Genomic DNA, 27925 nt, shown 5'->3' on the forward strand with positions numbered 1-27925 from the left:
CCCTCCCACAGTGGCATTCCGCTGTCCACTGAACCTACACAATATACTAGTTCATCCTTACACTACCCTTGCTCCCAATCCCTTACCTCATGGCTCATACCCCTGTAATAGACCTAGATGCAAGACCTGTCCCATACATCCTCCCATCAGCACCTACTCCAGTCTGGTCATAAATATCATCTATCCCATCAAAGGCAGGGCTACCTGTGAAACCAGTCTTGTGGTTACAAGCTAAGCTGCAACCTCTGTGCTGCATTCTATGTGGACATGACAACCAACAAGCTGTCTGTTCGCATGAATGGCCACTGAAAAACTGTGACCAGGAAACAAGTGGACCACCCTGTTGCTGAACATGTTGCTAAACATGATAGCCTTCATTTCAATGACTGCTTCACAGCCTGTGCCATATGGATCCTTCCCACAAACACCAGCTTTTCGGAGTTGCGCAGGTGGAAACTTTCCCTGTGCTACATCCTATGTTCCCGTAACCCTCGGGGCCCCAACCTTCATTAGTCGCTGTCCTTACCCATCCAGCCCCTTCCCTACTCCCATTCCAGCACTACACAGCCGTCATTCCACCACCACACCCAGTCATTTTTAAAATTTATTTCTCTCTATTTCTCCCCTTTTTCACTAACTTCACCCCACCCCCCCCACCCCGCTACCCCTCCCCACCTCTCCCCTGCCCACCGCCCAACCTGCAGCACTTCACTGTCCGCCATTCTCACCATACTATCTCTCCCCCCCTCCCCGCCCCAGCCTCCTCCTTTCCCCCACCCAGTCGCCACTCCCATCAAGCACTGGTGCTGCTGCTGCGCAGTATGGTTTCAGTTGCCTGAGACTGTAGTCAGTGTGTGAGTGGCATTTGCATGTGTGTGTGTGTGTGTGTGTGTGTATTGTTCACAAAGTCCATTGGCAGAAAGCTTTAAGTGTTAAAATCTTTTTGTTGTGCCTATTGGTGACTTAGCATCTCTGATATTTGAAAAATGGCAACTTTCCTTATCATAATATTCTTTTATGTTTATATTAATACAGTGTTTGGAAATTGTATGGAGTGACGTAGTTGTGTGTGCACTGACAAGGGAGTTTGTAAAATCTATGGAAATCGGTACCAAGTCTGATCTTAACCGGGGCAGAGCACCTTCACCAGTTGTAAGAAGGGTTTTTATGCCTTGCCTGTCCAGTAACTTTAACTATGACAGTGGTCATAATGAAACTGAACTTTCAATGTGACTACAGAGAAGTTTGCTGAGTTGTTTACTTTTCATTGGGGTTTCTCACTACAGACATCAACATGATGAGAATAAAACTGTGGTGTGTGTGGTGTGTGTGTGTGTGTGTAGTGTGTGTGTGTGTTAACTAAAAGTGAGTCATGGTTAATCCAGTTGTCACTTCAGGGTTAAAGTAGTAGTATGTATAACAGCCAAAACTAAAGGTGATGAGTTTTTTATTCTTGTATTTATTAAAATTTGGACATGAAGTACTACAAAAAGTTTTTTTTATTTGTTGTTATAAATCAAAATCAAAAGCTGAAAATTGAGCTGAAGTGAATGGGCCCAACAGTTGAAGTCTCATTTGGCAGTGAAGGGATTTGATTTGACTGAACAGACAAGTGCGGATTGAGGTCATATGGGGTACTTGACAATTCGACTGTGAAAAGTTACAGATTAGAGTAGCATCAACCCTTCAGTTGAAGAAGCGTTGTGACAAAGACTCCACTCCAGAGTTAAATGTATCATTGATTTTTCTCTGATGCTGATTATTTTATAAGTAGTATGTGTTTATGCCATCTTTTGTGACTGTATAAAGTTCTGTTTTAGGCCAAATTCATTTTTCTGTATTTAAAAACATCATCAGTGCACACTGTAACAGTTATAGTATTGTTCACGTGTTGATATAATGAGATGACAATCAGTTCTCTTCTTTTAATTATTTTTTTACAATCTCTTGTTTGAATTTGCTATACAGTGTGCAGGTTTTTTTTGATTTCTTACCTTGTTCCCAGCTATACACAGCTGTCTGTTTTTCAGCACACTGCACCAACCACAGTATTTTCTTGTTTGTATGTTTTAGTGCACAGTGTACATGCATGTGTATGCAACCCCCATGCCCCCCCCCCCCCCCCCCCCCCCCCCCCCCGTGTCTCTCTCTCTCTCTCTCTCTCTCTCTCTCTCTCTCTCTCTCTCTCTTACCTACCTACCTCTGTACAGTTACATTGTATCAGCTGAATAAACAATGCCAGGATTGCAGTTTGGCAAGTAGACTGTGTTACGACGTTGTGTTGGGGGCGTGGTTAAGGGAAGAAAAGAGGCAAGGACTGGAGGAACAGTTGGGGAAGTGTGCCTGATGGCTCTGAGGGAGGCAGGAGGTGTACAAGATAGGAAAAGAGAGGGGGGGGGGGGAGTTAGCAGGTGCCTAAATTAGAAATGCAACATGCGTCCATCAGAACTGGTGAGCTCATGCACTGTGTGATGACATGACACTGATCTGAGGGAATGGAATGGGGCAGGGGTGGGTGGGGGCAGAGCAAGAACAGGAGACTGGGGGTGGGGCGGGTGGGGGGGGGGGGGGGTGAATTCAGGGGTTAGTGGAGATTGACACCAGGAGGATTGAGGGAATAAAGGATGTGTTGCAAAGATACATCCCATGTACGCTGTTAAGAAAAATTGATGCTGGAGAGAAGGATCTGCTGCTGGAAGAGGGGGGAGGGGGAGGAGGAGAGGAGAGGGAGGAGGGAGGAAGGATCCGGGAGCTGCAGGTTGTGAATCAGCCACTGAAATCAAGTGTGTTGTGCTCAGCAGTGTGTTGTGATGTCTGCCTTTGTCCACAGTCTGGTGGCTGCCAATTGTTCAGATGGACAGCTGGATGCAGGTAATGGCCACATAAAATGCCGTACAGGAATTGCAGCAGTGCTAGTATACAACATTGTGCTTTCACAGGTGGCCCTGTCTCTGATAGGTTAGGATAAGCCTATGTCAGCCCAATGATGTGGTGGGTATGTGAACCATACAGGTCTTGCAAACAAGTTTTTGTCGCTCCCGAATAGTTTGACCACCCACGAATGGCACATAAACAGTCATGAAAATTCCCAAGCCCAGTATGCTGAAAGCCTCACCAACCTAGAAATTACAATTACAGACAACTTAAATTGGAAATAATACATAGAAAATGTTGTGGGGAAGGGGGACCCAAAGACTGCATTTCACTGGCAGAAAACCTAGGAGGTGCAACAGATCTACTAGAGAGACTATGCTTGTCCATCCTGCTTTGAAGTACTGCTGTGTGATGTGGGGTTCTTACTAGGTAGGTTTAATGGAGTATATCGCAAATGTTCAAAGAACGGTGCACATTTTGTATCATCAAGAAATATGGATGAAAGTTTAATGGAGTATATCGCAAAAGTTCAAAGAAAGGTGCACATTTTGTATCATCAAGAAATATGGATGAGAGTGTCACAGACGTGATACAGGATTTGGGGCAGAGATCAGTAAGACAAAGGCATTTTTAATGCAGTTGGATATTCTCACAAAATTTGAATCACCAACTTTCTCCTCCACCTGCGAAAATATTATGTTGATGCTGACCTACATAGGGAGAAATGATCCCCATAATAAAATAAGGGAATGAGAGCTGGCACAGAAGGATACAGCTGTTCATTTTTTTCCACACACTGTTAGAGAGTGGAATAATAGAGGAATTAGTGTGAAGGTGATTTGATCAGCCCTCTGCCAGGCACTTCAATGCGATTTCCAGAGTAGCCATGTAGATGTAGATTTTCACAGACAGCCTCTATCCCCTCCAAATGTAGTCCACAAACAGATTTCCCATGCTGTATCCTCACACACTTACTAATCTTCTCACCACCCTAAGAGCCATCTGCAAAGCAGGAACCCCCTCAATGTGCAATATCATCCTGGGCTGGAACAAGTAAATCATGTCCTTCTGCAGGTCTTTGACTATCATCGTTATTTTCTCATGTTGGATCTTGTGAATTCCACAGTCATTAATGATAGATGGTGAATGATGCAACCAATCACAAATAATTTTTAAAATGTTTTGTTTTAGTGCCACAACTGGAGTTGGATTACCATGCTCATCTTCAGATGGCCAATATTTTCAGTTACATAGATGTTTTGATCAACAGCATGTCATCTTCTGCTGCACTGCAGAAGAATGTTAGAGTATTTAGTGCCCGTTTACAAGTTGTGTAATGCTGAACACTGACTTTGAGTATTATGAAGTGTGCATCAATAATTTATTTAAGATGTGTGTGCTGTTTGCACCTCAGCAATGTACACACTGTACGCACTTTTTTCTTCGAAAAATTGCCTCCAACATTCAGATGTATCTTAAAAATGGCCATATATTCAATGCCGCGGGAAACTTATCTCTATCAATATCTGGCAACATGAGATTCAACTGGCAGCAGCAGTGCACTGATGTGGCAAACATGAGTTGAGTTGCGGGGATTCATATGCTTGCTGACACTGTGTCCCCCCCAGCCCACCGTCACACACCCGGAATACTGTCTAACCTTTGATGAGTCACTGCAGTCTACAGTGCCAGTGAACTTGAACTGAAGTGATTTATGTTATTGGTAACAGTACAATATTTTTGTTAGTAGCTGGTTTCGTAATGGGGAAAAAATAAAAGGTATTCATTCATGTGTTGTGAGCTATGGAAACAGAGTGGCATACCAGCCCTCCATCAACAGAAAAAAACCCATTTGCATTTGACAGGCTAGTAAAGAAGAATTGAAAAAAAAGGAAGACTAAATATGCAAATAGAGGACTGAATACAAAGTGGATAAAACTAGAAGATGACATATTGAAATGGATTCACGGACACCATCAAAATGGCATTGTAATTAAACACAAATGATTGAAATACGCACTCATAATCTAGTGTTACAGTGGAACTTAACAGACATTAAGGGTGGGGTTGGTTGGTGCTACAGGTGTCATACACGTAGCATGCGATCCAGAACCAAAATATCTCAGAAACTGTCACAAGAGTATGAACAAAAAATATTATCTTTCCATCATGTTATTATTCAAGGTCAAAAGAAAACTGCCAAATTGAAGATATGGACAAAACTCCTCTGACATTTGATATGCCAAGTAACAGAACTGTTGTCATGAAAGGTGCCAAAACTGTAAGTATAAAAACAAGTGAACATGAAAAAATTTACTGCACTGTTGTCCTTTCATGCTGTTCTGACAGTACTAAACTTAAATCCAGTGATTATTTTCAAGCACAAAACAATGCCAAAACCTTCTGAAATAATGCCAGGTATTATTGCTCATGTACATGGCAAGGGTTGAGTGGATGAGGGTGGTATGCAGTTATGGATTAACAGAATATGGGAGAGAGGGAAAGATACTCTGTTGAAGAAGAGTTCTCTTCTAGTGCTAGATCAGTTTAGTAGTCATTTGAAAAATTCTGAGAGAGAAATTGAGCTGGAAATACGGAGCTTGCTGTTATACCAGGAAAACTTACTTCACAATTGTAACCTCTTGATGTCTCAAAAAAAAATTTAAAGTGTATATAATAGAGGAATGGAACAAGCAGATGATGAATGAAACCCAACATGAATCCATGCCGAATGGAGCTTTAAAATGACTTACAAACAAACAGTTGTGTCAGTGGATGAAATAGTTGTGGTCTAGAGTGAGAAAAGACATTACTGTTAAATCTTTCAAGAAGTATGGTGTAAGTAATGCTCTTGATGGAAGTGAAGACTATCACATATATATGAAGAGGACAAGAATGCCGATGATGATGATGATGATGATGATGATGATGATGATGAAGAAAAAGAAGAAAGTTTAGATGACAATTTTCAGGGATTTTAAATGTCAGTTTGATATTTAAACTAAGAAGTTTTTGTCTGTTTTTGAAGTCTAATAATAAAAATGGTAAAAATATTATTTACAAAAATTGCTTTGAAAATTAAGGTGGGTCTTATAGTCCTTAGCGTCTTATAGTCCATAAATACAGCAATCGATCTGGAAAACCATATGGACCACAACAAAACAAATCACCATCTACTGGAACTTTTGTGAGTGAGTACAGCTATTTCACTAGATAAGTGCAAGCACTTAAGCATGTTTTTTTAATGAAACACCTATAAAGTGTTACTAAATATTCAAATATTCTTGTGCAGTACAGGAGCAGATGACATGCTGCTGATCAAAACAGCTGTATAACAGGAAATATTAGCCATCTGAAGATGGGCATGGTAGCCCAAAACTGGTTATGGCACTGAAATAAAACATTTTAAAAAATATTTGTGGTTGTTTGCATCATTCAACTGTCTATCATTGTGTCTGGAAATGAAGAACATCCCACAATCCTTCTCTTCCTTCCTAAAGTGGCATTCTACTGCCCACCCAACCTACACAATATTCTGGTCAATCACTATGCCATATCCACTCCTGAGACCCTGCCACCTGGGTCATATTGCTGTGGAAGATCCAGGTCCAAGACCTGCCCAGCTTACCCACCCAGCACATCTTATTCCGGCCCTATTGTAGGCCCATCCTGTGCCATCAGAGATTGGACCACATGTGAAAGCAACCATGCTGCAATTTTGTATGTTTTAGTAGAACTTTCTGTACCATATTTAGGACTTTCACAAACAAAACACCACATAATCCGTGCATTTTTTGTAAAATCTGCAATTGCAGAAAAGAGACCTCAAAAACAAAAAAGACAACATGTATTTTATTTTTATAATGTTATTTTGACCACTTTTTCTTATTTTATTCCAGGAATTTCTGGAGAAAGAGAAGACCATCCATCCACTGACTAATATGTTATTCTTAAAACCAAGAATAAAAAGCAAAAAGTGGTAAGTACTGGAAGGCTGTACCAAGAAAACATTGTAGTGAAATACTTCTTTTTGGTTTCTGTTTGGGGGCATCAGTTAACAGGATTGTGGATCGTGGTATTACAACCTATTTGTGATGTTCTCTTTGAAGAAAATGTATATGAACTTAAGAAATGAAATCTTGTTGTGCTGCCTCCTGCGATGATGTGAGCCCATCGGGCAGAAATACTTTTAAACACTCGTCTTAAGGTTTGGAAACTTAAAATTCTAGCTGGAAGCAATAGACAAAAGGAAGGAAAAAAAGAATTATCTTAGCAAGTATGAGAGAGACCGTATATAGAGGGGAATAAATTACCCAGAATCCCTTGTCATTCCAATTGTAACTGCTCTGTCCTGTGCTCACCACTGATTGATGTCTGTGTGGCTAATTGTTTTGTGTGTAGCAACCTCAGTAAAAATCCTGTGGACTGTATTTGAAGATAGCACTCTTCCACTGCTACCAACAAAAGGAGATTCTAGTTGGGCTTGAGTAGTTAGTTAGCATGCCTATTCTTCATATGCATAATAGTGAATACTGGTGTGCATAATAGTTTTTGGCTATCCGTGGCAGAATCTCTGCATGGCAAACTCTTGGCAAGACATTTTTACCTCATTGTAAGAAAGACATTTAACAAGAAGCCTACGCATGTCTGGGCTGGATCTACGTGCACTCTGCCCTCCATTGCAGTTTGTTCAGTAAATGTGTCTGTACCAATCAACCAAATGAACTACATGTAGAACCATCAGAGGAAAGGGCAGAAAGTACATTTGAGGAAACGTTATATGAGAACGAATGGATGTGAAAATTGCCATATACACATATGGAAATGTATTACATATGTGTTTCAGAACAGAGATGGAAGAACATTCTGGTGGGGCATTTAACCTATTGTGAATATGGTGAGCCTTATGACACAATACATGATGGAATTCTCACTGTGCCAGGATAATTGTATGATGGTTGGTATGACCAAATTTTGATTTGACTTAGTGTAAACACTAGTTCAATATGTAATTGATATAAACCATTATCATCTTATGAGGTATCCAGCTAAATCAAACAGTGTGGATTGTTATTGGTAGAATCAAGTCCATTACAATCTTCCCTAAGCTGCATATCCTCACCTAACTTGAGAAGAAAGAATACCCTTCTGAAGGAGTATAAGAAAATCTGCAACAATCTGCAGCTGCCAATTCATGAGAGATATTTGCTATCCAGATCAACAAACTACTCCAGGCATCACTCACTCAGAGCAGCCAGCAACCTGGTGGACCGTAATTTCAATCTCTGTGAAGCCTGAACAAAAGAGTGGTCTAATAATATTCCACCAGAGCTCCATAGTCTTTTCCAAGCCAACAACAAACTGTGGGAAGTGGATCTGCCACAGAGGACATGGAGTACACTCAACAGGATCTGCTCTAACATTGGGAGATGCGGTGACCTTCTATACTAAAGATTGTTAATGCATGTTGATGATTATTTTTATTACAGTGTAGTATGTAATTGTTCAGCATCTCTGTCTTTTGTACATGATTTTTCAAATTGTAATGTGACTCATTTTGAGAAAAATATAATTCATTTTTCACCTTGTGTTGAACTACACTGAGATGACGAAAGTCACAGATAACGATACGCATGTGTACTAATGGCAGTAGTATCACTTGCACAAAGTATAAAAGGGACATGCAAGGGCAGAGCTGTTATTTGTACTCAGGTGATTCATGTGAAAAGTTTCTGACGTGATTGTGGCCGCACAATGGGAGTTAGCAGACTTTGAATGCGGGATGGTAGTTGGAGCTAGATGCATGGAACATTCCATATTAGAAATTGTTCAGGAATTAAATATTCCAAGATCCACAGTGTCAAGAGCGTGCAGAGAATGCCAAATTTCAGACATTATCTCTCATCGTGGATAATGAGTGGTTGCATTTGACTGTGCAGGGTTTGGCTGTGACACAGACCCCACAAAGCCATCGACCCCAGTTGTTAACAAGACACTGTGCAAGCTGGTGGCGCCTCCACAATGGTGTGGTCAATGTTTACATGGAATGGACTGACTTCTCTGGTCCAATTGAACTTATCATTAACTGGCAATTGTTCTATTCAGCTACTTGGAGACCATTTTCAGCCATTCATAGGCTTCTTGTTCCCAAACACTGATGGAATTTTCATGGACAACTATGTGCCTTGTCACCAGGCCACAATTGTTCGCGACTGGTTTGAAGAAACCTCTGAACAGTTGAGCAAATGATTTTACTACACAGATCACTCAACCTGAATTCCATCGAACATTTATGGGGCTTAATCGAGAGCTCTGTTCATGTACAAAATCCTCAGGAAGCAAAATATTCAGTACTTCTGAAATACATTTATCAAAGTAAAAGTACTCAATGCTACCTTACCTTTAGGAATGTTGGTTCCTTGCTCAGGGAGGAGAGGAGGCTACATTGGGGAAGATAACAAAGCAAGGGCAGGCTACTTAGCCCCTCGGATGAGGGACAGACTTTTAGTGAGAATAAGGGGACACTAAGATCTCTGTCTAGTGGTTAGCAATTCTGTGTCATAATTTAGCAACCTCGACTGATAGACATCTATGATAGCAACCTAATATACTATTCTGTCTTCTCTACAGTAAAAAGCATTTGTTGAGGAGAAAGTAAAAATAATGATTGTGCCAGGTAGCATGTTAAAACAAATTCTGAGCTATTTCATCAGGAAGCTAACTAAATGCGCTGTAAGAATTACAACAGCTGAAGTAGCTGAATTTTGCCTTCATTCTCCTCAAAAGCTTGCATTAATCCTCTTTTCTTTTACAGGGCATATGAATTCATCATTGTTGACTACAAAGGAAATCTCAACAATTATTTGGTGTCACCAACTGATGGGTTTGAAGCAAACCATACATTTTCATTTGCATCCCATTACTGTAATGGTGTCACTGCTGTCAGTTATCACCCATCACATAATTTGCTCTTTGTGGCTGGCATAACTGGAATTCAATTATATGATGGACTTACGGTGAGCTATGTAATGACATATTTTGTTAAAAGGACATTCAGAGAATGAACATGAATTATTGTATTTTAAAGAGAAAAATGTTCAATGAAGATTATTGAGTTGGTGAATGCATCGGTCATATCAGTTATTACATATTTGATCATAAAAAAAGAAAATGGAGGAGGAGGAGGAGGAGGAGGAGGAGAGGTAGGGAGGGAGAGGGTGATGGGGTGCTGGAAAGAGAAAACATTCGGGTTGTTTGAGTGCTAGTTAAAGAAGAATTGTACAAAAAGAAAATGTGGTTGAGCCCATAAAGTTCATTTGCGTGCGGGCACCCACGTGCATGCGCGTTCATTCGCACTGGTGTGTGTGTGTGTGTGTGTGTGTGTGTGTGTGTGTGTGTGTGTGTGTGTGGAGGGGGCGGGCGTGCGCGCACATATGTACATGCAATCCCATAGGGGTACTGAGATAAGTGACAGCTGCATCTTCAAATTAGTGGTGGGATGGAATAAATGCATGAATCAGTGTGTGGCTATGTAGAAAAAACAGTTAAAACTATTTAGAACATTCTCTATAGTATGATTTTCTTTTATATCTTAATTTGATTGAAAATATAGTACGGCAGAAATTTTTGGATGTTGTGGAAATAGTGGTAACAACAGCAGCAGCACACTATCTTCAAACCCTTTGTTCCCAAAAACTCAATGTAAAATGAATATGGTTCAGTAACTGATATTAGAGAGTGGGAAATAGTCCTGATTTTGAAACTTCCTGGCAGATTAAAACTGTGTGCCCGACCGAGACTCGAACTCGGGACCTTTGCCTTTCGCGGGCAAGTGCTCTACCAACTGAGCTACCGAAGCACGACTCACGCTCGGTACTCACAGCTTTACTTCTGCCAGTACCTCGGCTCCTACCTTCCAAACCTTACAGAAGCTCTCCTGCAAACCTTGCAGAACTAGCACTCCTGAAAGAAAGGCTATTGCGGAGACATGGCTTAGCCACAGCCTGGGGGATGTTTCCAGAATGAGATTTTCACTCTGCAGCAGTGTGTGCGCTGATATGAAACTTCCTGGCAGATTAAAACTGTGTGCCCGACCGAGACTCGAACTTGGCAGAAGTAAAGCTGTGAGTACCAGGCATGAGTCGTGCTTCGGTAGCTCAGTTGGTAGAGCACTTGCCTGCGAAAGGCAAAGGTCCCGAGTTCGAGTCTCGGTCGGGCACACAGTTTTAATCTGCCAGGAAGTTTCATATCAGCGCACACTCCGCTGCAGAGTGAAAATCTCATTCTGGAAACATCCCCCAGGCTGTGGCTAAGCCATGTCTCCGCAATATCCTTTCTTTCAGGAGTGCTAGTTCTGCAAGGTTCGCAGGAGAGCTTCTGTAAAGTTTGGAAGGTAGGAGACGTGGTACTGGCAGAAGTAAAGCTGCGAGTACCGGGCTTGAGTCGTGCTTCGGTAGCTCAGTTGGTAGAGCACTTGCCTGCGAAAGGCTAAGGTCCCGTGTTCGAGTCTCGCTCGGGCACACAGTTTTAATCTGCCAGGAAGTTTCATATCAGCGCACACTCCACTGCAGAGTGAAAATCTCATTCCGGAGTCCTGATTTTTATTGAAACTATTTCTTATTACTAATAATATACATTATGCCTATCCCAGCTTGTACTACAAAAAGTAGTAACTATTGCAAACCATCTATTAAATGATGATAACACTCAGATGAGAATGTTGTAACATATACTATGTTCTGGAATATGAACATAAATAGTTCAACTCTGTATGTTGTTTGTCCAGTGCTCTGCTGGATAAACAGACAATTACTTTCATTTTATGTCTGGCAAATTCTAGCAATCAGCTTTATTGCATATCACTTCACTTAACTTCCTTGTGCTTCTTTTCCAACTTCGTACATTCTGTGTTTTTTAATATCAATGATACTGTAGTTGGTGAGGGTAAGGCTTTTACTACAAATCCAGACTTGGAGTATCATTTTTTAGTTCTTCTATGATTTTTCTAGCATTTTACACGCTTTCTTTTGTTCAGCAGTACTCTTCTTATGTGAATCATGTCAGGTTGCATGATTAATAATTTCCACATTGAATTTTATTTGCCTGATGAAGCATTACTTAGTGAAAATCTGATGCTGCTTTCAATTGTTGTGATGACGGTAAGTGGTGACCAATACCAGTTAATAGCATACAACATTTTTTTGTGACTGTCAAAGTATTAAGTGTACAATAAACCTAATCATTACCTCCCAACAAGTCAATTTTTCCTATAATTAAACTGACATTATTGTATTTAAGTAAAATATTTCCATTATTGTCCTCTTTCTGCTTTTTGCAACAGTATGTAAAACTTCACAGTCTACATTGTAATAGTGATTACTGTTAATAGTTACTGTTGTGCGTTTCCTTGTCTCTAGCGTCTGTCATTTTTGGGTACCTAATTGCCACAGCTCTGATTGATCAACATATGAGGTCTGTTCAAAAAAATTCCCAAAATTTGTCCACAAAATTATTCTACACTTAGCTTTTATTTACTGTGCATGATATCCTCCAAAATAGTCTCCTCCACAATTGATACACTGCTCGCAATGCAGTTTCTACTTCCGGAAGCAGTCTTAGAATGCCTCTTGCTGGATTGTGCGAAGTGCTGACCACAAATTATCCTTTATCTCATCTATTGTTGCAAATCTTCATTCTTTCAATGGAGTTTTCAACTCTGGAAATAGAAAAAAGTCCACATGGGTCAGGCCTGGAGAGTACTGAGGATGAGGCAGCACAGTGATTTTGTTTTTCATTCAATAGTCACACATCAACAGGAATGAATCTGTGGGTGTGCTACCATGGTGTGAGAACCGTCAATTGTCTCTTCACATTTCAGGCCGTTTCCTTTTCACAGGTTTTCATGACATGATCCAACTGAAACGATACATTCTTCTGCAATCTCTTGGACAGTCTGCCTTTGATTGGCACACTCAGTTTCGTTGACGTTCCTGACATTACCCTTGTTGGTAGATGTCAAAAGGTGTCCTGAATAAGGGTCATCTTTAACTTTTGTCTGGCCACTTTTAAATAATGTGAACCATTCATAACACCAAGTACGGCTTAAGCAGTCATCACTATTGGCTTTCTGCATCATTTGGTGTGTCTGTAAAGGTTTTCTTGAGTTTCAAACAAAATTTAATGCAAACACGTTGTTCCTTTCGCTATGCCATCTCAAAATTTGCAAACTGTGTGACTCAATGTTCTACTCAAACAGCACTGAACAATAACTAACAGACATACAACAATGAAACTTCCAGCAGTTACACATTAAACACAGGCGTGTGGAGGGTTGCCAACCACATTTTGTTGCAACACACCATTGGTGTGAAATTATGAATATTCCAGAGGTTTTTTGAATAGACCTCGTATACCTTTCCATTGTGCTTGTGGTGATTGAATATGCACCACTCTGTGCTAATGGTTTCATTGTAGCTTTACTATCAAATAACAACTGAACTATGTTGTTGTTGTAAAACACAGGTTGCAAGACATTTTCTTTTTGCAAAGCAATCTGATATTTTGCCATTGTTTGAGTAGGGCACTAGTTTTTGTAACTGTAGTCTGATACGTATTGACTAGTGTACAGAAGTGATGTGATCTTAACACACTTACTGAAAGTGATAAGTTTGATTGTCTGTTGTTCAGTTTGAAAGGCAGATTCAGATAATGGAAATTATGTTTGGTGATGCACTATGAAATGAAAAGCTACATATCTGTGACTTAGTGAGTGGTGTTGGGAGTATAGGTAGAATTACAGAACTGTCCTTAACTACCACAGGTGGTCACTTTCACTTTTTACAGGATCGAGGAAGCAGTGCTGGTCTTTCAGGATGGAGACTTTTGAATGACCATCCATACTACCAGTTAACACTTTCAAATGAAGAAGAGGAGGCTATATGGAATGCCCAGCGTAGTTTCTGGAGTTGGGTTCCTGTGGTGAAGAAGAAAGCAGAACATGTGAGTGTTTGTTACAATCCACTCTAAAATGGCCATTTTCATGAACAGAATAATATAAAATAAAACTTGGTTATGAAAAATGTTGCAGATTATGTAGGTACAGCATACGGCTAATGAAGAGTTCTGAATTCGGATGAGGAGCATGGAACTTAATGGCACAATAGACTAAAAAGAGGGATAGATTGTGATAAGTGACATCCAGAGGCATCAAGCAATTGTTAATTTGGTATGGAAAAAAGGGCTGGGATGAGAGGGGGGGGGGGGGGGGTACAGAAGGTGGAGAAAGACCAAGGCAAGCAGGGTCAAATGAATATGTGTAATTACACAGAGATGAAGAAACTGTCACATCATAAACTAGCATGGAGAGCTGTATCGAACTGTCTTTGGACTGAAGACCACAGAAAAATGTGTTTGAGTATCATGTGTTAAAAGCTGCTTTAGATTATATGCAAATGTTTAAGTTTAACAGCCTTTAAGAACTGTGAGTGCATGCTGATAAGTAATGCATCACAATTTTTGTATGTGAAAACTCTTAAAACTTTATAAATAAAACAAACTTTGTTAGCGTCTGCATCTTCATGAGGAAGAGGTGAAAAACAGCCAAATCGGTTGCAATAGTCAGATTTATTAAAAATCCCTTGACCCGGGTTTCTGCATCTTTAAAGACTTCTCCTTCAGGAGGAGCAATGACTGTGTTGACCTAGGTTTCTTCATCTCCGTCTTCTTCAGAAAGATCAATGATTAATATTGGTTACATAATGTTGCAGAGATATATTAAATATGTTGCTGTAAGGTACAAATCAAGATAAAATTCACCTCCATAATAATTTGTTGTTTTATTGTTATGGAGGTGTATTGCGTCTTTATTTGCATCTTAAGGCTACACCTTTAATGTACCTCTGCAACCTTATGTAACCAGTGTTAATCATAGATCCTTCTGATGAAGACTTTTGAAAGACATCAAAACCTAGGTCAAGGGATTTTTAATAAACCTGTCTACTGTGACTGATTTAGCTATTTTTCACCTTTTCCCTACAAAGACTGAATTCTACAGTTGCTGTCTCCAGCCATGCTCAAGATGTTAAAAAATTCTACATCTTTATTCTTGATGTTTACATATTTATTTCTGAATGTAGTTGCACTGTTGACAAATGTGTGTCTCTGAATAAGAGACCCATTTGTTGATACTGTCACTGTAGAATGTTTGACTTAATTGATGGAGGCACAGTCTCACCCATGCTTGCACTGCTTAGTCACTGTCAAAGTGAAATACTCAAAGGTGTTCTTTAAGTTTTGAAAATAGGATGGAGCAAAGTTGAGACTGTATGGAAAATGATTGATGACAGTGTACACAAGGCATCAGATTGTTGCAGATGTTGCAGTGCTTGTGTGTGGTCTAAAACTGACATGCTGAGGGAGAGGGTGCTTCATGCGCGAAATTGTCAAATTCAAAACTCTATTATAGCATGCTGTTTCTCATGCACAAACAAGTTACATGCTACTGTTTGGAGTCCCTAGCAGCAGAGGGCTAGAGCTAGAGTCAGTGAAGCAGTAAAGTTGACAGGGTAATATGCATTATGTGTAATATTTAACTGGTACTGAAAACAGAATAAAAATATTTGGAGGCATTACTTTTCAGCACAGCACACCCTCACAGTTTTCGAAACTTGTTTTGCCAACATTCATCTGCAGTTGTTCAGTTGCAATCTCATGGACAGTGGTTTTGGGTATACCCAGAGTTTGTCTGGCAACACTCATTCTACAGTCTATGTTCAAAAGTTCATACACGAGTCAGCTGTCTTCACATAATTGGTGTCCAGAATGAGTTCCATTGTCACCATCATCCCAGATTTCCAAAAAGCCTTATGCCACTGAAATTTCTGTTATTTTGATAGTTATTCATTCCCAAATGCATAATCAAGCACTGGAAATATTTTGGCAGTGAATTTCCTGAGTTTCATGCAGAATTTGGCTGAGACCTGTTGTTCAAGTAAACACTGCATTGTGACTGGAACTGGATCACCAAATGGAGGTTCACCCAGTTTCACACCCTAACTTTCTGGGAGCTTAGGTAACTGGGGTTATTCACAGTTGGAAGCTAATGGTCCCTATCAACTATCCGGAGTGTGCAGACCATGCTCCGACTAATAGGAGCATGAGAAAAGAACAGGTGACATAACTTTCAAGGCAAACCTTGTGTAAAATCATTCTCTTCCATGCTCATAATTTTTTCCCCTCTCAACTCACCTCAAATCCATGTGAAGTAATCTGTATGTATATTGCTTCAAACACGCATAATTTAACAGAAGAAATATACCAGTGCTTTGTCAGAGTGTCCAGTGTAAAGGCTGGATATTTCTGCATGCTACAGTTAATGTACAAATTGAAATTCTTTTCCATCTACCCATAAATTTATGGCAGATTTGCCAATCGGATCCCCGACTTCCTTACAGTGTCGTCCCCCCCCCCCCCCATCCCCCCCAATCCCCCCCCCCCATCCCCCCCCCTCTTACACACTCCTTAACACAGACAAGGTCTGCTGAGTGAGCTGGGGGGGGGGGGGGGAGGGAGGGAGGGAGGGAGGGAAGTGGGAGTGAAAGAATGAAACATTTAATGTTTCAGTGATGAAATACTGAAATGTATTTTGGAGGGCATGTAGGTGTGTCACAGTGTTTGAGATTCATGTAAAAGTTGTTACATTGAATGAATCTGTTGAATAGTCCCTAGCCATTTTGTTTGCCATGTCCTTTGTGCTTATGTCATGAAAATTTCATAACATTTGATGTGATTCTGCAGTATGTCACACTTCCATGTAACACTGCTTAAAACAGTAGAAGTTGTGTGTTGCTTATCTTTTAGCTATGTTTTATTTTTTGCCTTTCAGAGTACAATTTTTAGAATGCAAGTGTCTCCAAAAGGAAAATTGCTGGTATGCCTTCATTCAGATGGTGCCATTTCTGTGTGGCATCTACCAGGTATAAGGTAAGAGTGGAAACATAACTGTTAAATTACTTGTGAGAAGTGTAATATTATTTCTTAGTGTTCTGTGGAATAGATTACTTATAGTGAAAAACCAGTCTCTTTTCTTTGTGAAAGCTTCAATAAGCTGGAATGTTTATTTAGCCAAGTGCCAAGTCAGAAAGTGAGAATTCTGTAAAACTGAGAAAGTCTAGTTTCATGTTAGTGGGCAACTGCATAACTACTAAATAATCTGTGAAACAAATACTTCAGATAGTAAAATGAATCTCACCCAGGCAGAAGACTTAAGTGGGCACTGTTCTTATTTGGACAATGTTCACAATAGCAAAAGCTATTAACTGCAAGTAATGTAGTGTAAAATATGGTTCTGTTTGTATATATTTCATGTTGTTACATTAAATATAAGTGTGCCACTGATTGTCCATGTGATCTTGCATGTCAGGTTGAAATATTTAATGCTGTCTTAGTAGTGAATGGCCACGCAGAAGACACAGTTTGAGTTAGAAGTGCTGTCGTAGAACTTGTTGGGAGGAACAGGGTGGTCTCTGAGCACTGTCATGAAGACAGCTAAAGAGCTATTTGAAACACATGTTCCACCTCCAGTTTCAAAAAGGCAATGTTAACTGTGGAGAGACTTGCATGCAGATCCTTCTGTTACTACCTTCAATCTGTTACTACCTTCAAGTAAGATTTTAGGTAGAGAATGAATTAGCGGTCAGTCAGCTAGCAAATATCCTCTTGCACACTAATGATAAAGAGATTGGTTTATCTAGTTGCTTTTCTTCAATTAAAGAGTTAATTCTGTTGATTTCTGCCATGTCTGAGTGATTAGATTTTCTATATGTATTTCAGAAATGATGATAATTCCCTATTTGTGAAGGTGCAATAAGACAGTGACTAAGAAATGTTCAGAGTCATAGTCATGGCACAGCGCTGCTGTTGGCTCCTTTGGGCCCTTGTAGACTTAGTTCTGTGGCATGTAGGGGGCTGTTAGTGAGATCAATGAGGGTTGCTGAGGCATGTTTGTGTGTTTTAAAATTGTTTTTAATGTATAATAATAACTTCCATTCTTATGAGTACTGGCATTTTGTTTGGAAGCTGTAGTGAAGTCATGAAAGAACATTGCTTCATACGTTTGTTATTGATTATGTGATAGACCACTAGTTTGCTACAGTCTCTAACAAGCTCACTGAATGATGCTTATGGGTGTGAGGGGCAGATTTTCACAATTTTTTTTAAATTTTTTTTTATGGGAGTGGATGTTTGTATGCATAATAAGTGAGACCAAAAAGTGACTGCCAAGAATTGGGGCAAGATCTTAATTGCATATTAATATGGATTAAGGAAATTGACCAGGTTAGATTCTGTTGTCCAATCCGGACTGTTGATATATTAGTATCCAATGTTAATCATTGTAAGCACTTCTTGCAAAAATCAAACGATGGAAACTCCAGGTAGCAATATCAACAACATAGGAAAAGACGGATTCCTGCTTATCTTAAAGAAGACACTTCAAGTTGCAGACAGGCACAATTAAAAAGCACTCACATATATGCTTTCGGCCACAGCGTTCATCAGTAAACCACACACACACACACACACACACACACACACACACACACACACACACACACTCTGTACAGTCACTCAACTGAACTAATTCTTCGTTCTTCGTTATTCTACAAGTAAGTTCAGAATATTTTTGTGACTTCTTACTGTCAGTAAAACCATTTATACACAAAAACCACAGTTCAGTTTATTAATTTTATGGAAGTTTCATAATTGTATAGTCAAAAATACCTTGGTAATAATTAAGGTTCACATGTGCATAAACACCATGAGCGAGGAGGGAAGGGCATGCTCTCTAGCTCTGTGTGTGAATGCTACACTTCTGAAGACAGATTTGTCAGAAAGCTAGTAATCTCCTAAGTCTTGTTAATGTGCCCCTCAACACCTCTGCTAAAATCTTGAGCTGTTACCTTTACTGCTTCCATTAATTATGTGCATTCCACCAAGGATTTTCCATTTTTATGTTTAGAAGCCATTAGTAGTGTGACGGTACAAACCCCTGTTACTAGATGGATGTTTCTAGTATGCAAGGATTGCTTTGTGGAGAGCGAGCACACTACACGGTGTGCAATACGTGGAAGCGCGTGCCGCACCTGCGCGAGATTTGCAATGGTCAGTCTCCATGGGCGGGCGACCACGTGGCCTGCAGCTTGGGGCATTGTTTGGTTTTTTGCGCATTACGCGAAAACTATGTAACTTACGGTGAAGAGCAATGCGGCAGTGGATTGTGGTCAGCAATATGCACCTTCTGAAAGATCGATCTTTATTTCAAGTCGCGAGAGGCAGAAGTTATAGTAAACTCAAAATCGATTAATATCACGAATACTGAAAGATTAATAAAAATAGTAAATACCGACTTACAGGGATGGGCAAGCACTCATTAAAAATGTTTCGTCATAGCGAATCAAGTGTTGTAGTCGTATGTTAAGATTCATAAATAATTAAGCCCATAAAGAGCAATAAACAAAGTTTGAGGGAAAATTGTTTATAAAATTCAATAGAAAATTCATGACGTAAAGAACGGCACTATATAATATTTTGGGTGGCATCACACGTAATTTAAACTAGTTAAGTTATACTGTACACTTACCTTGCAATAGTTTTCATTGTCTGCAAATTATTATTAACATTTATCACCCATAATTAATTAATTATTATCATATGAAGATTTTGAGCAGCGCAATGTGTAGATCACTATAGATTACATCCAAAAATTGGGCTATATGCAGTTCTATGTTAAAAACTTTGCCGCACAGATGTCAAAAAACAACTTTACGCTAAGTGGCGTCGCGTCGCGTCGGTATCGTTGATATAAACAGCCTCGGATGCAGTAATAAGTTACTCGGGATACGCGTAACCATGAAATCGTTTTAGAGTGAAGTGTTAATTTTGGGATGACGTTAATGATCTATCTTTAGTTTGCGTATGTCATATTTTCATGTGCCGCCGGAGGACAGACATTCTACCATTATTAGCATGGCGTTTGATGAACATTATCATCAAATTATGGCGAGCATTCACTTAAACATTTAATAAGAACAGTTATAGTTGCATCAGTGCATTAGACTCTGAACTGCTCTGGTAGTTGGATTGTGTGGATTCTTTTTGGTCTGCGACTTTCAGAATATAGTGAACATTTTAGAGAGAATGGTTTTTGATTATGAATCCCAGACAATCTCCTAATTCCTCAGAGCTATAAGCTGTAGCTATAAATGTATTTCTCAGATGAAGTGGGCACTAGGAATTCTAATTACAGGCTTCACATTTTGCTAATCACTTTCTGGTTGCCAATATTGTAGTTAGAGAGCCAGTGTTGAGAACGGCAAACAGCATAAATACAAAACGTTTATTCTATTATTATTCCACCACCCACCGCCCCACAGGGTAGATCACATAACTAATGAGGAAGTACTGAATAGGATTAGGGAGAAGAGGAGTTTGTGGCACAACTTGACTAGAAGAAGGGATCGGTTGGTAGGACATGTTCTGAGGCATCAAGGGATCACCAATTTAGTATTGGAGGTCAGCGTGGAGGGTAAAAATCGTAGAGGGAGACCAAAAGATGAATACACTAAGCAGATTCAGAAGGATGTAGGCTGCAGTAAGTACTGGGAGATAAAGAAGCTTGCACAGGATAGAGTAGCATGGAGAGCTGCATCAAACCAGTCTCAGGACTGAAGACCACCACCACCACCACCACCACCACCACCACAACAACAACAACAACAACAACAACACAAGTGGACATCCACTGAACAGTGGAAGGCGACGTTTTCAGATGAATCACGTTTTATGCTCCATCGGTTTGAAATATCTAAAAGCAAATACCCTGCAACAATCACTGGAAGGGTCCAAGCTGTAGCAGGGAGTGTTATGGTCTGGGGAATGTTTTCGTGGCATTTCCTCTGTGATCTCATCCTGGAAGGCACAATGAATCACCATAAGCTTGCATCTATCCTTGGGGACCATGTCCACCCATAGATGCAGTTTGTTTTTCCTCAGCATGATGGGTGTGTGGTCTGAAGAATATGAGAATGAGTTACCATACTCCATTGGCCACCAAATTCCCCAGATTTAAACCAAATCAAGAATCGGGTGGTATTACCTTGATCAGGATGTTCATTGTGTGGATCCCCAACCAAGAAACCAAGCTGGCTACAGCACTGGAGCCAGTGCGGCTCCACATCCCTGTCAGTACTGTCATGAACCTCACTGACTCTCTTCCTGCATGTGTTGCAGTGGTCTGCACCCCATTAGATCATAGTTCCTCTTATAAAGTGCTCCATTTATTAACTGGAATTCTCCTTTAGTTGGTTCCTCCTCCTTCAAGGCTTCTATGATTTTCAGCAGTGCTGGATCTTGCCACTGTTCAGCAGCAGTGTCATTTAATGGAGCAATGACTGAGATTTCATCCATGCTGCTGTGTTCCCCCAAAGTATTCCTAGAAAGGCAGTCGGTGTCCTTGTGTTTTTATCTGTTTTGTATACCACTGTGACTGCTCTCTTGAAGCCTCAGTGCTCATCTAGCCATTCAATAAGACAGATCTTTTAGGCAAGTCAGCCAACATAGTGAATATTGGTCCATTGTAAAGGTGTACGGTGTGCCAAATAAATATAACTGGAACTTGTCGATGGCCCAGACAGCTGCAAGGCACTCTTTCTCAGTTGCCAAGTAATTCACCTCAGACTTGGAGAGTACTCTGGAAGTAACACCTTCCTGAACTTGTATTAGAACTGCACCTATTCCATAACCACTAGTGTTAGTGTGAAGTTTTGTCTCAGCATTCTTGTCATACAGTGTGAGGACTGAAGATGACGTAAATGCTTCCTTAAGGACAAGGAAAATCTATCTTGCACCTTGTTCCAGTAAAATTTGGCATCTCCCTGCACTAGTTCTTGCAAGCACTATGCCTTGGTACAGTAGTCTTTTGTGAATCAACAGTTGTACGAACACATTCCAAGAAAACTTCTCACATTGTGAATGTGTCAGCGATTCGGAAAAACTGTGATTGCTCTTATTTCGTGGATGGCGAAGAGGCATTTTCTCAGATTCATATGGAGGTCTGCTGTCTGAACACACTTCAACACAGTCGTCAGGTGGTTTAAATGTTCTTCAAATGTTGTCAAAAAATGACAAAGTTATCCACATAGCAAAGATATGTTGTCCATGTAATGTATCGAACCATCAAAGGCGGCCAGAACACTACATTGCAGGATTGCCACAGGTTCTGCAAATCAGGGAATATCAAGGAATTTCAAACACGCCAGGAAAATCAGGGAAATATCAGCAAAATTTGAAAAAAAAAGGTCTGGAAAATCTTGTTTTTGTCTCAGTAAATGAAGTGATTTGTTTACTGAGGTGCCATGCTTCATCACTGGCTGGGTGCAGCTGAGTACATTCGCTGCTTCCCTACTCCCTCATTTCTGCTTCTCCCCTTCCTACCATCCTCCTCAGCTTGCAGTCAGTGCTGCCACCACTTCTTGTCACTAGTCTAGCATCTGCCAACGAGAGGCAGGGAGGTGTGAGCTGTGGTTTGTTTGGGTCTGATTCTCAGAGATTGTTGACGCAGCAGCTGGAGATGGTTGTGATGTGTGCACGAGTTGTGTCTGAGTGACTGTGTGCATGCTCTCGTTTTCTGAAAAAAACTATGGCTGAAAATTTAGTTGCGAGAGTATGATTGTCTTTTCTAAGTGCCTTTCTGCAGCTCAGAGGTAATCTTTATAGTCAGTTGCTACTATCATCATTATTATTGATTCTCAGAGTATTCACACAAGTTATCTGTTGCATGGATTCATCATCATGGTCTCACTTCATCATATGCTTTCTGTGGCTTGTGAATAGCTGGCCACTGGGGTGGATTTCCTTGACAGTCCAAAACTGCAGGCCATTTTTACAGGGGTGACTAATGGATCGGGCCTGCCGATTTGAAGGCCATCGTTTCTCACTAATGTGCAGATCCTGCCAGTCGGATCTAGTCACCCATCTGCCTGCAGGCCAGGCATGTTTGTGTGTGGTGTAATGTGGTGGATTTCCATGGTTTATCCATGGACCCAGGACTGCGGTGCCCCTCAGTAGGCTGAAGGCCATGGGCAATGGATTTCAGTAATTGTGACTGTCTCACTGTAAGCATGTTGTACAGTGTAGCATTTTACAGACATTTTATTTGTTCTAGAACATTTTGACACTTAAAAAGTAGTTTGTATGTTGGAAAGTGTGGCTGATAAGAAGAAGAAAATTATGTCAGTCACTGGCGGTTTGTGCAGTATGTATCAATATATTTCTCAAGAGAAAAATCACACAATACCTGTAAAATAGTAGATGGAACACAGTGGATAATAACCAACAGTAATGAACATACTAGAACCAACACTTTATTGGTGGTCACCTACAGTTTTGGTTTACACAATTCTTCCCTGCCTTATACACTTCTTTCAAGAGACCTACTTTTTTTTTGAGGTTATGTCTGAAATCTGTGAAGGTATTTTAAATCTATCTTACAGCTGCAAGGGAGTGTGTATTTTTGCCACCAAATGTGTTTTGTTTTATTGAAATAAAATAACATCAGTGGTCTTGATGAAACATATATACCATTTGGCTTGTTTTCTCCATCTGAGAACAGTTCATTACAATAGATGTTGATGGTAGCACTTCATATTTTTGCTCACATCAGGAAGTGCCATCTGCTTGCAAGATTTTTTTTTCGATATTTCCTCATTTGTGCTGTTGTATCATAGCTGTAAAGACAGATTATCAACTTGAGTCTTAACTTACCCCTGAGATCTCAAAATTTGTCAGGGAAAAATGCTAAAACTTGCCTGGAAATCAGGGAAATATCTGGGAATTTCACTCGGGGAAACTTGGGGCAACTCTGCATTGTCCAAATGGCATAACTTTATAGTCATAAGGACTATCAGAAGGCAGTATTTTTCTGGTTGGCCCCACCAATCTCAATTTGCAAATACCCTGTTTCCATGTTCATTCTTAAGAAATACTTTGCTCTTTTCAAGCAGCTTTTGGTGTCATCCTTGCACGGTAGTGCATAGATGTCTTTCCTCATGATTTATTCAGTCATTTGTGGTAGACACAGAATTGTTCCATCCTTCTTTGCGAGGTCCACAAGAGAACAACAAGGACACTCTGAAGGATCACTGATTTCATCTTGCAGCACCTCTCCACTTCCTCCTGGCTTATCGCTCATTCAGCAGGTGATAATCTACATGAATAATGGCTGATTGGTGAATATGTTTTACCATGGGCTACATAATCAGTCTTTTGTCCACTCTGGATTTGAAAGCAATGGAAAATTGATGCAGAATGGCTATCACTCACAAATGATGATTGTCACTCAGGCCGGACCCTATTGGCATTTTGACAGTAGATTCGTCCCCTGTATTGTCGGTGGTGGTGGTGGTGGTGGTGGTGGTGGTGGTGGTAGTGGAGAACAATTTTTTGTTGATGACACTAAGCTGTTCCTTCTGGACTGGTTCACCAGTCCCTTCTCACATAGCTTTAGGGGTGGTTGTGGCTGCTCATGACAGTGATCCAAAGATCTCCTTGACCACGTAAGATGATTATCACTCCCATGGAGATTTCATTAGTCAGCCTGAGCAGCTTTTTGCAGTTGATAAAAGCTTCATATTTTAACTGAACATCTCGATTATTAACTGGAACTCTCTCACTGGTTGTGGTGGGATAACATTGCCTTCACCAGCAAACAACAACTCAAAGCAATCTTTGATATCTGTGCTTTTGGATTAGGTTCATCAATCTGCAACTCTGATCTTCCACAATCTATGACTGCTTGTGATGCCTAAAAGAAGTCCCATCCCAGAATAATGTTATGACAACGTTCTGTTAAAATGACCAGATATGCCGGCCGGTGTGGCTGTGCGGTTCTAGGCGCTTCAGTCTGGAATCGCGTGTCTGCTACGGTCGCAGGTTCGAATCCTGCCTCGGGCATGGATGTGTGTGATGTCCTTAGGTTAGTTAGGTTTAAGTAGTTCTAAGTTCTAGGGGACTGATGACCACAGATGTTAAGTCCCATAGTGCTCAGAGCCATTTGAACCATTTGACCAGATATGAAGGACTATGTTTTGTCAGTGATAGTTATTTTTGCGATGTATGTTTCTGTCGGTTGGACACATTTCCCGTTTGTGACCTTCAACACCATTGCTTTCATTTCATGGAAAGTAGTCTTCTTTAGGTGGTGACCATAAGCATTCGAGATTACATAAAAAGAAGCCGCTGAGTCGACTCACACTCAGACAGGTTGGCCATTGATAACAATGTTAACAAAATTCCTGTCATCTAGGTGACTGTTGCACTTGGAGGATTTCTGCCTGCGGTGGCCTCACCTCCATAATTGGTTGCCTCGCTTAGTATTCTTAAATTTTGTGGCTAGGCAATCAGCTGGTACCTCTATATAGCGATGAGGAATGGCTATAGCATGTGAGGATCAACCTTATCCAGGATACAGCAATACAAGTTTACTATAACCGCCTGAAATTGACTGTAATGAAGAGGACTATTGTGAGTGGATAGTTGTTGAACACTCGTCTTCTTTCTCTGCAGTGTCAAAGATTCTCACAGTGAAAATGAAGCAGAGTGTTGTCTTCTGTTGTCCACATGTCTGTTCTTCTGCAGGCAATTATACTTGGCAGATGATTTAGCTGTACCTGCTTTGGTGAGATGCTAGATTGGCATTTGCCAATAGTGGTGTAGGTCCAAGTTGGCAGAGTCCATTCTTCACAGTGCATTTGACTGCTGTGAAGATTGGTGATAAATGTAGATACACTTCTTCAACATTCTCTGTTACCATGGGGTTGACATTGATGACTTCTATCTTTTGTGTATTAGATCCGACAGTTCTGGTTGTCATAAAATGCTGTATTTCTTCTCTTAAGAAGCACAGTTTGTGGCAGTATTACAAATTTTGCTTTATAGAAATGGTGTGTGGAGCTTTAATGCGAAAAAAATGAGAGCTGGTCAGTGAGCAATAGACTTTGTGTTTGGAGTGAGTAAGATACATAGGAAAGCAAAACATATAGACCAAAGAACAGACTATAGAGAAATAGACAATTATGCCTATAATAAAAATGAAAGGGAGATGTTCTGGGCATGGAGCCAGGAAAATGTATGGTAGATGGAATATGGACATTCTTTACTTGATTCCAAAAAATGAGAAAAGGTCGTGAAGTTGACCTAATAGAAGGTGGGTGGATGGCATTAGAGACATACACAAGTAACATTAGTGCATGTCCTCAAACAGTGTAGAAGTAGTGGATGAAGATGTGGGTGTGGGAGTCTAAAAATTATGGTCCAGGAGATCAATGGGATAGGTGCTGAGGAAGCTGTTGAAGTCATTAATGCATACAACAACAGTAATGACTTCGGCATCATAACCCACACCGTTGGGAACTGTCTTGTCAATTTATCCTCTGTTCTTGCAGTACACTGGGCCTAAAACTCAACTTGTCTACTTTCCATTCTCCTTAAAACTTTATTTTCCCCTTACCCAGTAACATTAACCTTACTCCCTAAGGTGTGTACTCACTTGTGCAGCACTGGATGTCTCATGAGCCGCTCACAAGCACGTTACTCACAAATGTGAACATTGCTCACAAGCATTTTATGTACTGCCTAGAGGGAGCTATCTGTTGGTTTTTCTACTGGTTTTTCCACTCAGGCTCAGTGGAAACAGAACTGTTTGTACTAATTAGTGTGAATGTGTTCACAAGCACTGTAACTCGCAGAGTGCTATGGTGTGGCTCACTGCCTCACTTTTTTTCTTTTTTTTTTTCTTTTAAAGTTGTTCAGCAGCTAATCGCAAACACATTGCTAACCTGCGTGTACGTACATTTACCTGCATTCCCTGGCCTTGCCCCTGCTCCCTCTCACCCTCATCCCCTTCGTGCCCCGTGTTCCCTCTGTGCCCCATGTCTCTCCCAGTGCCTCACTTCCCCTCTGTGACCCCTGCCACCATTCTCTCTGTGACCCCCCCCCCCCCCCACACCACCCCTCTCTCACTTTGACCCCTCCCCTGCCTCCTCAGTGGTTCCTCACCTGCCCCGTGTCGTGCCCCGTGCCCTTCTCAATGTGCCCTTCTAGCCCTCTTGACCTCTATAGTGTCCCCCTTACTGTCTCTCCTTGTGCACTTCACACTCCTCACCTCCCTTGCAAGTTACTCTACATCTTCCCTTTGTTCTCATTTCAGTTTTCACTCCAGTTTTCTTGTGCTAAAACCCCCACCTCCCCTCCTTCTTGTGAGTACCACCGTCTTCAGTCTTCATTTTGTCACTGCCCCCATCCCAGACTATGTTCCCACCTTCTCATTGCCTTGTACACCTTCCACTCCTTAGTTGCCACAGACCATTGATTTGCCTCTTCCTGTCAGCCTCAGTGTTTGTGTGTAACTGACAGTAGAAAAATATGTAATGAGCAAAGATGAATCAAATGGAAAGATAAAAAAGGTCCATTGAAGCAGAAGGTGAAAAAATTGATGGATGTGGTGGACTGAGATGATCATGGCCGAATCTGGTGGTGGAGTGAGCAGTGGATGGATTGTAAATGAGGGGAATAGCAAGTGGTTCTTCAGTAAGTCTGCTGCTGATGCTTTCCCTTACCCTTCTGGAAGTGAACTAGTGTGATACCTCTATTGAGGTAACTGCTGAGATGACATTGATTTCTAAACTATCTTCCTTCCACAAACATCATGTGCATAATTAAATGTAAAATGTATTATAAGTAAGAAGCAGATCATGTCTCTATCTTTTGTTATTTCAATTTCAGGCTTTTTAGGTATTGGAATCTTCATGACCAGCCAGATTTCAGTGCTAGAAATCCTCAGCTTTCATATATGGCAGATAGAAAGCGATATCGTTTCAATTCCAAATTAGCTGATTTGGATTTCTATCCTGTAGATGCAAATTGGTGGTCAGAGAAGGTGAGAAAAGTAAAAGTATCCTTCAACAGTTAATTTTTGTTGATGAAATAAATGATGCTGACT

At 40.6% G+C, this 27925-nt stretch overlaps 1 protein-coding gene across 2 annotated transcripts in view; it reads left to right on the forward strand.

Annotated features, from left to right (window-relative positions):
* The window catches only part of LOC124798260 (NBAS subunit of NRZ tethering complex-like), a 424226-nt gene that overhangs the window by 32027 nt on the left and 364274 nt on the right, over positions 1-27925 (forward strand). For both annotated transcript variants that reach the window (XM_047261580.1, XM_047261581.1), the window contains exons 5-9: positions 6774-6853; positions 9689-9890; positions 13717-13872; positions 16757-16854; positions 27709-27862. In XM_047261580.1, coding sequence (XP_047117536.1) covers positions 6774-6853; positions 9689-9890; positions 13717-13872; positions 16757-16854; positions 27709-27862 — 690 coding nt within the window. The remainder of the gene's footprint in view (positions 1-6773; positions 6854-9688; positions 9891-13716; positions 13873-16756; positions 16855-27708; positions 27863-27925) is intronic.

This window comes from Schistocerca piceifrons, chromosome 5 (assembly GCF_021461385.2).
Source record: "Schistocerca piceifrons isolate TAMUIC-IGC-003096 chromosome 5, iqSchPice1.1, whole genome shotgun sequence".
Taxonomy (NCBI): domain Eukaryota; kingdom Metazoa; phylum Arthropoda; class Insecta; order Orthoptera; family Acrididae; genus Schistocerca; species Schistocerca piceifrons.